The sequence below is a fragment of the Pseudonaja textilis genome, chromosome 9 (genome assembly GCF_049901715.1).
Source record: "Pseudonaja textilis isolate UNSWEBS1 chromosome 9, rPseTex1.2, whole genome shotgun sequence".
In the NCBI taxonomy this organism is placed as follows: domain Eukaryota; kingdom Metazoa; phylum Chordata; class Lepidosauria; order Squamata; family Elapidae; genus Pseudonaja; species Pseudonaja textilis.
Window position 1 is genome coordinate 23035839 of NC_141998.1, and position 13199 is coordinate 23049037.

The window sequence follows — 13199 nt, forward strand, 5'->3', positions numbered from 1 at the left end:
AAAGTAGCTTTGAGGTTTTTAATGAGATTTGGGATATCTTCTTGGGAATCTTTCCTAACTTAGTACCCTCCAAGTGTGCTGGATATGCAGCTCTGGAATTTCACCTATCGGGATGAAAGTCAGTCCTAAAATATCTTTGGGGTGCCAACTTGGAGAAAACTGGTGTAAAACACAATCACTTTAGTATCAAAACCCCACTCCGGCATGGTATTCTCTGCAAAAGAGAATATTTGCAATCTTCTTTCTTGTGTTTCAATATACCTTTCTTCTAATTGTTTGGAAACCATGATTTATAGTTGAGCCAAATGAATACAGGCAAAGAGGTGTTGAATTGTCCCTGGGCAGGTTTTCAGGGTGAGTGGCCCATCTTCCGAAATGATAACTTAGTCCTAACTGCAACTTTGCAATTAGCCCACACATTGTGGTCCTTCACACCTGCAAACAGGAACGGTGAACTTTTGCACCGGGGACAGGCTTAAATTGGTTACCGGATGGATCCATTTGTGGGGCTCATGCAATCCGATGAACTAAAAGCTAGCCAAGCTAACTGGCTTCCCCTCATCCAATGGACCACCCAAAAAGCTTACTTCACCTTGTTAAGCTCAGCACCTGCAGCCATCGTTGAGCTCTTGAACATAGGATTGTTTCTCTTCTGGTTTACAGGTACCCAAATAGCAAGGCGGTTTTGCCCCATTGAGTTGCAAGCTTCTTGTCTTTGCCAGTGAGCTTACCTGTAGAGAAGAGAAGAAGTGAGAGGGGAGGGAGGGAGGGACGTCGAACCTGCCCCCTAGTCACCCCCAAGCCACCCGCCCACTTCTCTCTGCCGCTTCCAGCTCCCGCCGCTGACACTTGCTTTCAGCACCACGGAGAGCAGCCCCGTCACTTGCCATTCAGGTGGGCGACTCGATGCCCAAGCCGTCCTTCCCTCCGCCCTGCTAATTCGCCATTGGCTGGTTGGAGATGCCCCTCTCGAAGCGGCCCTCAAAGGCACATGTCTCTCCCCCCCCCCACACGCCCGCCCCTCGCCTCCAAAAGATCTTGAAGATCGCGGCGCGCTTCTCGCCCGGCTCCTCCACAGGGCGGCAGAGGAGAAGGTTGGATCGCCCCTTCCTCAAGCTCCGAGGACAGTTGGGCGCCCCGATCCGTCCCCACGAGCAGAGTCGGGTGGAAAGAGACGAGATGAACCTAAACTTCACCTCGCCGGCCGTGGCCCCCAGGCCGACCTCCTTCTTCATCGAGGACATCCTGCTCCATAAGCCCAAACCCATGCGAGATGGAGGGCCCGAGCCTTTCCACGGAGCCCTGGCCTCACGGGTGCCTCTGCTGGACTATGGATACTCGCTGATGCCGCCCCCGGCCATTTTGGCACCTCACCCGCATCATCCGCTCCACAAACCCGACCACCATCACCCCTATTTCTTGACCACTTCGGGTAAGCCTCTCTCTTTCCTTCCAGGGTGAATGGGGCAATGGGGAGAAGGGTCTTCAGCTTAGGAGTTTGGGGGAAGAGACAGAAGCTGGGGTTCCCTGGCAGCCAGCCAAGGTCAGGGCAAGTCAACCAAGGCAGTTGGGGGTGGGTGGGTAAAACGGACCCTTTGGGGGAACAAGCAAGCAAAGAAAGGTGTAGGGCCTCGGAAAGGGAACCATGTTGATGTCTGAAATCGCTCAGCTTGCACGCCCGTGGCTGCGCTGTGCACACAGCAGGCTCTTGGGCAGAGGAGAGGTTACCAGGGGAGATCCGAGTCTGCAACCTGCCCAGGGTTGTGATCCAGGTAAGCGAGCTGCCCTCTCCAGTTAACAGCTTGCCTCCCGCTCCATCCGCCACGGGTGGAAATTCAGAGTCCCGTTTCGAGGTCTCTCTTTCGAAAATAAACAGCAATTGTGTATCTTTAAGGGGTCAATTCCGTTGCTTCCACCGCTCCTTGGTGGTATTTCCAGGGTATCCTTAAACGCAGTCATCCTTCCTGGACATTTTCGGGCACATGTAACTTTCAAAAGAATCCTTAATTCTGCTATTCTTAAATTAACAAGCAAGTTAGTTGCGTTTGCTTTATACTTAGTCCCTTTCCTGCCATCAGGGAAGGTATATTTTTTGTTCATTTCCATTTAAGCATCAGGAAGTTAGTTTTACAGAGTTCCGAAGGAAGGAAGGAAGGAAGGAAGGAAGGAAGGAAGGAAGGAAGGAAGGAAGGAAGGAAGGAAGGACTTCTATGAAGTATAATCATTTTTAACCTTACATTATATCCCATAAAATACTGGATTTCCCCAATTTTCCCCATAATAGGTGATGAATACAGCTTCGGATCTCTTGAGAGGGAATCAGGAAAAGGCTGTTAATTTGGGAGGCGACCAAACCATTACTTTTTATTTGCTTTGACAAAATCCTGATCTTGGAAGAGCTGTGGGTTTATATGCTGCAACTGTATCAATCTGCCGCCTCGACTCTTCCCACACACACCCCCAAAAAAAGAAAAGAAGAAGAAAGGAAAGGGAGGAAAAAGATACTGTAAAAGAAACAGGGATAAGCACACATTTAGCAGCACAAACATCTGTTTTAGGGAGGTCAGCGGGGATAATTCTCGAGAAGGTGCAAGATTTTCTAGCCCAAGACGGTCAGCATCTATAGTGTGCTTCTTTACTTGGGAGTAAAATTCATGTAACTCCATGGAATTATTTCACTAGCACTGATGCTTTTTTTTTCATCCCAAAGATGCTTTATTTTTTTTTTTCAAGAGGCAAAATTGGTCCAGTTGCCTGTTGAAAAAGCATCGTTGGGACAACCATGACCTGGATGACTGAGAATCTCCACAGGCATATCAGGAGGAGACGAGAGGGCCTATAGGTCAGAGGTTCTCAGACTGGTCTTGTGGTGCAAGAGTCATAACCTCACCCTGAACATCAAAAAGACCAAAGAATTGATTATAGACTTCAGAAGATGCAAAGCAGAGCCTCTCCCACTGTATATCAATGGAGACTGTGTGGAAAGAGTTCATAGTTTTAAATTTCTAGGAACTCATATTTCCGACAACCTTACTTGGCCGGTCCACAATAGGGCCACTGAAAAGAAGGCCCAACAGCGCCTGCACTTTCTGAGGTTGCTGAAAAACTGTGGTTTGGGCGAGAAGTTGCTGGTTACTTTTTACCGGTCTACCATTGAGAGCGTTTTGGCATACTGTGTAACAGTGTGGTATGCTGGATGCTCTGCAGTGGATAAGAAAATGCTACAGAGAGTTATAAACACAGCACAAAAATCATTGGTTGCTCTCTTTCTTCTTTGGAAGAGATTGCGAAGACCAGACTCCTCTCTAGAGCACTAAAAATCTCCACAGACCATTCTCATCCCGGACATTCATATATTGAATTGTTACCATCAGGGAGGCGTTATAGGTGTCTTAAAAAGAGGACTAATAGACTGAGAAACAGTTTCTTTTCCAAGGCAGTAATGGTCTTGAATCAAACAATGCATTTGTGATTTATTATTATTATTATTATTATTATTATTATTATTATTATTATTATTATTTTGTTGTTCTTGTTCTTCTTGTTCTTGTTCTTGTTCTTGTTGTAATTTTTAAATACTCTATAGTATGATTGTGATGTCGTGGTTGGGGCACTGTGCTGGAGTAGCTTTCAAATTCCATTGTATTTGTGGAATGCAGTGACAATAAAGGTATTTCTATTCCATTCTATTAACACTGATGATGTTACCTGGTTTGGGTAATGAAACGTCTGTAAGAAAACAAGCAGGCTCAGAGAGCACCAAGGACCCCCTCGATTATTTGTGAATATCTTTGATTTTTTTAAAAATATCACTTATCGATAATTCGGGGAGGGGAAAATAAACATAGAAAGAACACCCCCAAATTATTCTGGCATGCTGGGATTTAGAGTTTCACCACTTCAGAATGAAAAATCGGTTGCCCTGGGTTTACTTACCCCGCTTTCCATTAGTTTTATTCCAAGATAGAGGAGTCACAAACCTAAGCAATGCAAAGGCATCCCACCCACCTCAAACGGCGGGATTGAGCCCGTTTTCCTGGAGCCAGCCCAAGAACCAGGGACTTGCTCCAGTGCCCCTTCCCCAAAACCCGTTCAAATGATCAGGAAGAATCGAGGAGCAAAAAAGTAAGAGCGCGGAGAGGGGATTTTCCCCTGGCAAGCCAGTAGTTGCGATCCTATATATAACACTTACATGGGCGTAAAAACAAAATTGCCCTTTGAAGGTGCAAAAGGCAGGATTTCTCAGATAGGAATCAGTGGGTCAGAAGTCAAGCCGCGGGCAGTGGCGTCCCCACATAGCCCGGGACACGCATGTAGGTAAATTGGCAGTTCTTTCTTCTTTTCCCCCCAATAGTTGGGGAGGGGGTCTTCAACAAAGTTCCGGCCCTCTTTTTGGGACTGGGCGCCAAACCACGCTCTGTAGTTTCCAGGACGATCCTCTTCAAGACGGGATCGGCGAGCAAGAAGCACGCTTCTACAGGGCGTGGATCCACAAACACGCAACTTTACTAGAGCGCTTTCCTTCCGGAAAGGAACAAAAAGCTTAATGATGATGATAACAATAACAATAACAACAACAACAACAATAATAATATCAATAACAATAACAACAGCAATAATAATAACAGTGTTTCATGTTTCATGTTTTATGTTTCATGTTTCATGAATAAAAGTGAGACTAATAATAATAATAATATTCTATTAAATATAATAATCAATATATTAGTAATAAGCTCCTTGGGAGCAGTCCCAAAACAACTGGAGCACCACTTGAACACCATCATTGGCATTGACACATTTGCCATCCGTCAATTGCAGAAGGCAGCTTTGCTTGGAACAGCTTCCATCCTGCTGCGACATCTGTAACACCAACAAACATCCAGATTTGCCTATCCCAGGACTTGATAGGTAGACAAAAAATGCCAAACCCAATCTGAACATCTGGCTGACTGTGATAATAACAATAACAATAATAACCACCACCATCACCACCATCATCATAATCTTCATCATCCGTCTCCCCGGGGCGTTAGAAGTCTCGATTGGTTCCTCCGAAAAGTTTCTGGAGACTGGACTCCCTCAGTCTGTTTCGGGGGCTGCACTTCTCTCTGAATTCAGGCGGTCCGGGTAAGTGGAGAGGCTTTGGATCCCGCAGCGCGCTGCCACAGCGTTAGGGCTGCCTGGTGGAGGGGAAGGCCTCTGGGGCCGCCTCTGCAGGGTTGTTGTAAAGAAGGTAGTTGAAAAGGACACCAATCACCAATGGTCGCGTGACTACAACAGACCCGGCTCGGGGAGGGTCGGGGCCAGCCGGTAAATCACGGCCTCCGAGTAGGCGCACTTTCCTTGGCTTGTGCAAGTCCGCCGTGGGGTTAGTCCGTAGCTCAGGCTGCTGGAGGCAAAAACAGAAGCCACGGAGATGAGGAAAGGTTGCTGGGAGTCTTCGGGAGAGAGAGTGGGGAAAAGAAAGTAACTCGGCCCATTTCACAGAAATAATTATAACAACCCGAACCAAGGAAGCAACTGCCCGCGTCTCCAGGCGAAAATAGAGAAACAAGAACCCAGGGCGTAAAATAGCTCTGATTCCACGTGGCACTCCCCAAATGTGGTAGGACTAGAATGCCCATCATCCCCAGCAAATGGGGGTGGGGTGGGGTGCAAACAGCAGCCCCTGGGGGAGGTCCAATGGGCCGAAAAGGCGCGTCCTCCTTCGAGTAGCATTTGAGAGAAAGGCGCTTCGCGTGGCCTCGCGAGGCAGGAATTCTCTGGCTGCGCCTAAATTTTTAAACTGTCCGGAAAAAAATAATAATTCTAAAAGAGTGTCGGAGGGTGGGAGGGATGGGGGAGCTCCCCAAATGATTGCAGGGTCGTGAGTACGCAAAACTGCGCGTGTTTTATGCGTGTCGGCGAGCTGCTGGCTCGTGGGGGGCGACGCCGATTTTCTACCTTAATTTTTCAACGCCTCTTTTGTGGCGCCTTGTCCATAAGTTGCCTCTGGCTTCCATAAGTCAGCTCAACTTTCTCTTCCTTCCTCGACCCGCTGAATGAATTCAAAGAGAGCCCCGGGCTGCCTTGGCACAAGACACGAAGACAAAATGTCCTTTGTAGTTTCGCGGGTAGAGTGAACACACCTCTGGCCCTGCCGTCTTTTATCCGGGGCGGGGCGGAGGGGAGACCTCCCGCTTTCCACGGATCAACCTCTCTATTCTTTTTGTTTTTACGAGTTCCACATCCAGCCCTCCGGAATGCAGAGATGGGGTTGGCTGGATGCAGGTTGGCCTGATGGGCACTTGCCCGTGGACCCCACGAGCGTAGGAGCGCCAAACGAATAACAATAACTTGGTCTTCAACACCAGTGAGAGTTTATAGCGGACTATAGAAAGAATAGATCAGACATCCAGCCCTTGCTTATCCATGGAGACCGAGTAGAACAAGTGGCCAGATTTAAGTTTCTGGGTGTTGCCATCAAAGAGGACCTGACCTGGGGGTGCCCACATTGCAGGACTGGTCAAAAGGGCCAGCAGAGATTATACTATCTGAGGCTTCTCAGGAAACAACAACAGAATGAAAAAGTGCTGGTGACCTTGCACCATAGAGAGTATCTACCGCTGCACCATAGAGAATATCTTAACTTACTGCACCTCTGTATGGTTTGCCAATTGTACAGTGGCAGATAGGAAAGTGCTCCAGAGGGTTAAGGTCATTGCCCAGAGGATCATGGGTTGCCCTCTCCCCTCTTTGGAAGAGCTTTATAGCTCCCGCTGCCTTAAGAAAGTTCAAAACATTCTCAATGATCCATCTCATCCTGGGCACCCTTACTATTATTATTATTATTATTATTATTATTATTATTATTATTATTATTATTATTATTTTTGAACTATTACCATCTGGCAGATGGTACAGAATAATAATAAAAACAAGGACAAATAGGCTGAAAAACAGCTTCTATCCCAGGGCAGTAGCTCTGTTGAATTCTACTGTATAGTGCCATATTGATGCAATACCAGGGGTTTTCAATTCAATGTGTGGAGCGTGAAGTTTGTGTGTTTGTGTTTATTTTCATAGTCATAATGTACACTGAAGATGGTGTTTGATTTCGTTGTACGAGGTGCAATGACAATAAAGTAAACTAACTACTAACCTGAGTATGCTAACCCTTCAATGCGCCTTGTGTCATATAAACACAGCGACAGAATTCTTCCATTGTACTTCATTTTTAAAAAATTAATACTAATGCAAATATATGTTTCGTTTTATCAATCATGGACATTTTTATTCCTGTAATTATCGTAGGGGTCCCAGGACACTGCTTTGCCCGTGTGTGTGTGTGTGTGTGTGTGTGTGTGTGAGAGAGAGAGAGAGAGAGAGAGCGAGAGAGAGCGAGCGAGCGAGCGAGCCCTGGCTGGATGGGAATTCCCAACCTGAACCCGACCCAACTTGGGCCTTAAGAGAGCGCGGAGGGAAAAGGGCAGAGGCGTTTCCGATGGAGCTGCCAAAGCCAGAGGTAGTCTACCTCACTTGGGGGAAGGGGTAGCCCGTGGTTGGCCCGGGGGAAGCCGGTTCGGGACTCCAGAACTTGGATTCCCCTCTTTTAAAACAATCCTGGGTGTAGACCGGGTGTGGGGTGGGGGGATGGGGAGGGAATGGCTCCAGCGTCTCCCTCCTCCTCCTCCTCCTCCCCTTTCCGACCAGGTGCTTCTCTTGTTCCCGTAGGGATGCCCATGCCGGCTCTCTTCCAGCCTCACCCGCACGCGGAGCTGCCGGGCAAGCACTGCCGCCGCCGGAAGGCGCGCACCGTTTTCTCCGACTCGCAACTCTCGGGCTTGGAGAAGCGCTTCGAGATCCAGCGCTATCTGTCCACGCCGGAGCGCGTCGAGTTGGCCACGGCGCTCAGCCTCTCCGAGACGCAGGTAAGGGCCGAGAATTCCTTCCCCCCCCCACCCCCAGACACACACACACACACACACACACCTTGCCAAGTCCGTGGGGGAGACGGGACGCGACAAAACAGCCTTTCTTGTTGACTGATTCATTTTATTTTTCATCAGAATAGTGCTGGAAGGGACCTTTAAAGGTCTTCTGGTCCAGCCCTCTGCTAAAGCAGGAGAGCCTATACCATTTCGAATAGCTGTCCAGTCTCTTCTTAAAAGCCTCCAGTGATGAAGCACCCACAAACCGTTCCGCTGATTAATTGTTTCATTTATTAAAGTGTTTCATGCCGCCCCGTCCGAGCATTAAGCGATTCCAGGCGGCTTGCAAACAATCATTGTTCGCAGGGAGGCGGCCCGAATCCCCCCACTCACCCCCCCGGCTCTTTCTTAGCATCAGGCAGGGACCCCAAAGCAGACGTCACTCTTGGGCGAACCCCTGTATAATGCCAAGTTCCTACTGACTGGCTACGGATCCCTTCTCTGCAGAGGTGACTGGAACTGAGGTCCCAAAGGGAAGGGCGAAGATCAAAGCAAATATGGGAATGAACAATAAATAAGGATTCATTCAAGTTTTGGGCAAAATTCAGAAAAGACTGGATCTCCCTTCCAAGATAGATAGATAGATAGATAGATAGATAGATAGATAGATAGATAGATAGATTGATTTTAATATAAAGGTCTGTTGTCATGAATCAGAATCAGAATAGAGTTGGAAGGGACCCTGGAGGTCTTCCAGTCGAGCCCCTGCTCAAGCAGGAGATCCTATACTATTTCAGACAAGTGGCTGTCCAGTCTCTTCTTAGAAACCTTGCAGTGACTGATACACCCACAACCTCCAGTGGCGAGCTGTTCCACTGGTCAACCGTCCCCATTGCTGGGAAGTCTGAGAAAGAGAGAGAAAATGAGAGAGAGAATGAGAAAGAAAGAGAGAAAATATGAAAAGGAGAGGATGGGGAGGGATCCTACTGGGATCGGGCAAAGCAACGAAAATGGAGATTCTCAGCCTTCCAGGTCCTGGTTGTCCCAAAGGTGTGTGTGTGTGTGTGTGTGTGTGTTTTCCCCAAGAGACAACTGGCCTTTCTTTGTTTTTCTTTGAGGACGTTTTGCTTCTTGTGCAAGAAGCTCCTTCGGTTCCCTTCAGCTTCCTGGATGAGAAGAGAAACTTATTCCAAGAAAAACCCAAAGAAAATCCAATTGCCTCTTGGGGCGGTGAGGGAAACACCTTGGGAATATCGAAGTTTTAGCGCGCGTTTGCTCAGAAGTAAATCGGTGAATTTTCGGGCTGCACCCTCACCTCTTCCATCCATGGGGTGGTGGTGGTGGAGGAGGAGGAGGAGGAAGAGGAAGGGGAGGAAGGCTGCAGAAGATATTTAAGGCCCACCAGCAAAACTCCTCCGGATTTACTTCCGAGAAAAACGGCATCAGATCTGAGAAATGAAACCCCTATGGAAAGAAAATCTGAGAGAGAGAGAGAGAGAGAGAACGCGTGTGAAACAGGTTTTCTGCAGCTCCTTCTTACTGAGTTAAGTCTGAGAGGAAGGAGAGCAGAGCCAACCTGGCCTTGAATTCAGCAAGCGAATCTCTCTCCCCCCTCCCTCTCCCTCCCCCCCTCTCTCCCTCAGTTTCCCGAGTGTAAAATTTCATAAGGCCCCTGCTGAGTTCAGGATAGAACAAACTTCCCTTCTTCTCCAGTGACCCGAATGGAAGTCCTGGCCTTCCCAAGCTCCTGCCTCCCAAATCGAAGTTTGCAAACCTCTGGGAAGGCGCTTGCACGAATGCATGTAAACGTGGCCGCATGGTGTGTGTTTGTGTGTTTGTGTGTTAGGCCAACCAGCTTGTTTGTTGGGGAGGAAAGCGGGGGGGCTCTCTGACAGAGGAAGGCAGGGCTACACCCTCTTAGAGATTGCGGCCTCCAATACCAGGACCGGGGATGGGGGAGGGGGGTGGTGTGGTGGTTTGGCCGGCTGGGGATGATGGGAATTACAGTCCAATAACATCTGGATGGTCTCATTTTGTACTGACCGGAAAAAAATAAGACGATCTTAAATAAGACTCCCACCTCCGCTCCGGCCCAAGAAAGATTTTTTTTTAAAAAAAAAACAAATTATTCTGCCCATTATTCTGGTGTCTTCAGGTGAGTTCACACAACGCTAATACTTCAACTGGACCACAAACCTACAAAAGAATAGGATAGGATAGGATAGGATAGGATAGGATAGGATAGGATAGGATAGGATAGGATAGGATAGGATAGGATAGGATAGGATAGGATGGACGGACAGGACAGGGTAGGATATTGGAATGTAGAGTAGAGTAGAATAGAATAAAGTAGAGTAGAGTAAAGTACAATAGAATAGAACAGGACAGGACAGGACAGGATAGGATAGGATATTGGAATGTAGAGTTAGAGTAGAGTAGGGTAGGGTAGGACAGGACAGGACAGGACAGGACAGGATAGGATATTGGAATGTAGAGTAGAATAGAATAGAACAGAACAGAACAGAACAGAACAGAACAGAATAGAATAGAGTAGAGTAGGGTAGGGTAGGGTAGAGTAGAATAGAATAGAATAGAATAGAATAGAATAGAATAGAATAGAATAGAATAGAATAGAATAGAATTCTTTATTAGCCAAGTGTAATTGGACACACAAGGAATTTGTCTTGGTGCAAATGCTCTCAGTGTACATAAAAGGAAAAGATACATTCCTCAAGAGTCAAGAATCATCAGGTACAACACTTAATAATAGTCGTAGGGTACAATAAGCGATCAAATCATACTAGGAAACAGTCAATAAAAATCGTTAGGATACAAGCGACAAAGTTACAGTCATCCAGTCCCAAGTGGGAGGGGAGGGGTGTGAAAGAGTGACAAGAAGGTTAATAGACTTTGTAAATAGTTGGACAGTGTTGGGGGAATTCGTTGTTTAGCAGAGGGATGGCAAAATTGAGTTGGCAAAATCAAAATAAAAAAAAGTCTTAGCTTCTAGCTGCAATGGGGGAAGCCGCAGGTTTCCCGACTGGCTTCTCCCTCGCCCTCCCTCCCCCCGCAGGTGAAGACCTGGTTCCAGAACCGGCGGATGAAACACAAAAAGCAGCTACGGAAGAGCCAGGACGACGCCAAAGCGGCCGGGCCCGAAGGGGCGGACCTGACGCCCGGAGATCCGGAGTTGGACCCACCGGGCCAAGCTAGCGTCGCTTCGATCTCCGAGGCCCGTCCAAGCGGCCCCGCGCCGGCCTTCCTGCCGGAGGAGCCCGAAGACGAGGTGGACATCATCGAGGGTGGGGACCTCTGCGGGCCTCAGCACCTCATTTAGGGCGCTGGGGGGGCGGCGGGGGCGCGCCGAACGTCGGAACCGGAGCCGGTGGCCCAGGCCGAGAGGGAAGGCGAGCGAGCGGCCGCTCCGAAAGAGACTTCGGGGGTCCCAGCGGGATCGGGGCTCCCTCCTCTTCATCTTCCCTTCTCAGGGCGAGGGAGGTTGCTTTGTCAGCATGTCCCGCCCAATCCCTCCTCGAGGCCAGGAAAACGTGTCGTGTGAACGGGATTCGGGGTGGGGAGCGGGGTGTGGGGAAATGCGGGCTGAGGTTCAGAAAGATCCGAGGTTTTAGCCGCGCCGTTCCTTCTATCTCCCCTCTTCCACCCCCGCAACGTCCCAGTAAGAAACTGCAAAGACTGGAAAAAATCAACAACAACCCGCATCGCCACTTTGGGTTTGGGCTGGGTTTTGTGAACGGGGCTGGGAAAGGTCACACGGTTATTTTTCTCCTAGGACGCGTGCAAAGCCAGGACAGGTGAGGAAACATACCGGGTGGTTTCCCCACCTCCCCAACTCGCGCGAAAGTTGCCAGGTCGTTTCGAGTCAGAGGGTCGTCGGAACCAACGCGGGTGACCTGATTCTGCGCGTTTTTAATCCCCCAAATACAGATATACTCTTTCCCGAAAGCCTCCTTAAGATACGTGTTGGAAAAAAGAAACACAAGAAGGGGAGAGTGGTCGAGGCTGGGTGATTCAAGCGCTCGCGGAACCCCGTTTCTTTTGAACGGGCAGGGTGGGTGTTTAAAAGGGGTTTAAACGCGGGTCGAAATTTGTTCCTGGTTTGGGGTGGGTGGGTTTCTTTTTACAAATCAGGCGGGGGGCTAATTCTCACGAACCGCGCTGGAGGAATCGACAGTCCTTCGGTCGGTTCACAAATCACCTTTTGAAGCCGAAGGAAAGTTTTGTCATCGGGAGGAAGATCGTGAGAACGGGATCGGGGGGGGGGGGGGAAAGAAACACCCCATCACCAAAACGGAGCTGAGGGAAAAAGCCGGTCTTGAATTTGACCCGAGGCGAAATAAAATAAAAAAACCCGTGGAAGAAGAATTCAAGAGGAGAACTGATCATTTGAAACCTCAATTTACCGGGATCAATCGGTGTTGGGTCTCTCTCTCTCTCTCTCTCTCTCTCTCTCTCTCTCTCTCTCTCTCTGTGTGTGTGTGTGTGTGTGTGTGTGTGTGTCCAATTCAAAGTGTGTCAAACGCCTTTTTGAAGGGAACCCAAAGGGAATCGGTGGTAGGAAAACGGCAAGCGCGAAATCTCCCGGCGCTTAAAAACTGGAACTGGTTGCTGTTGGACGTCTATGCCCGTTTTGGGGTTGTTTTTTGGGGGGGTTTTGGAGAGGAAGCCCCGTCGGTTTAAAGCGGGACAGGTTGGGCTGGAGTCCTTCCAGAAAAACCGGCCGCAGGTGGATGGCGCCTTGGCTGGAGGGGTGAATCCCGTGTACCAAAGTAGGGGAAGGGGAAGCGGGTGGCCGTCCTTCTCCAAACCCGGCAGCTTGATTTTTTAAAGAAATCAGTCCCGCTAGTCCAACAGGATCGTCTACTCGCTAAATCCGCCCCCCCAACCCCCCAAAATGAGGCACGTTCATCTGGATTATCCTGATCTCGTCTTTTTAAAAACGGGTCCTAAATTTGCAAGGGGTCAGTGGACTTGGCCTGATGTGATTTGGTTTGGGAAGGGCCGGGTGGGTGGTGCGCTTTGGGCGCGTAAACCTCACGGCTGCTGTGATTTGGGTTGAAGGGCGAAAGTGACGTTTTGAATCCAGCCAAGTATGGCTTGTCCCTATCTATGGTGGAGCAGCTTCTGCCTTGGTACAAGGTGAGGACTGGATCGCTAGGTATGGATTGAAATGATCTCTCCCAATGCTCTTACTCGTGCTTCTGATTATATTGACAAAATATTGATTCTAGAGAATATGGTGAGCTCAAGTGTTAGAATTTTCTTCCTTTT

The 13199-nt window shown here is 48.7% G+C and overlaps 1 protein-coding gene across 1 annotated transcript; it reads left to right on the top strand.

Annotated features, from left to right (window-relative positions):
* The first annotated feature begins 1179 nt into the window (after positions 1–1179).
* On the top strand, positions 1180–11247 carry BSX (brain specific homeobox). The gene is made up of 3 exons (XM_026709178.2): positions 1180–1432; positions 7714–7910; positions 10984–11247. The coding sequence occupies exons 1-3, from the start codon at positions 1180–1182 to the stop codon at positions 11245–11247; spliced, it is 714 nt and encodes a 237-aa protein (XP_026564963.1).
* The last annotated feature ends 1952 nt before the right edge of the window (positions 11248–13199 follow it).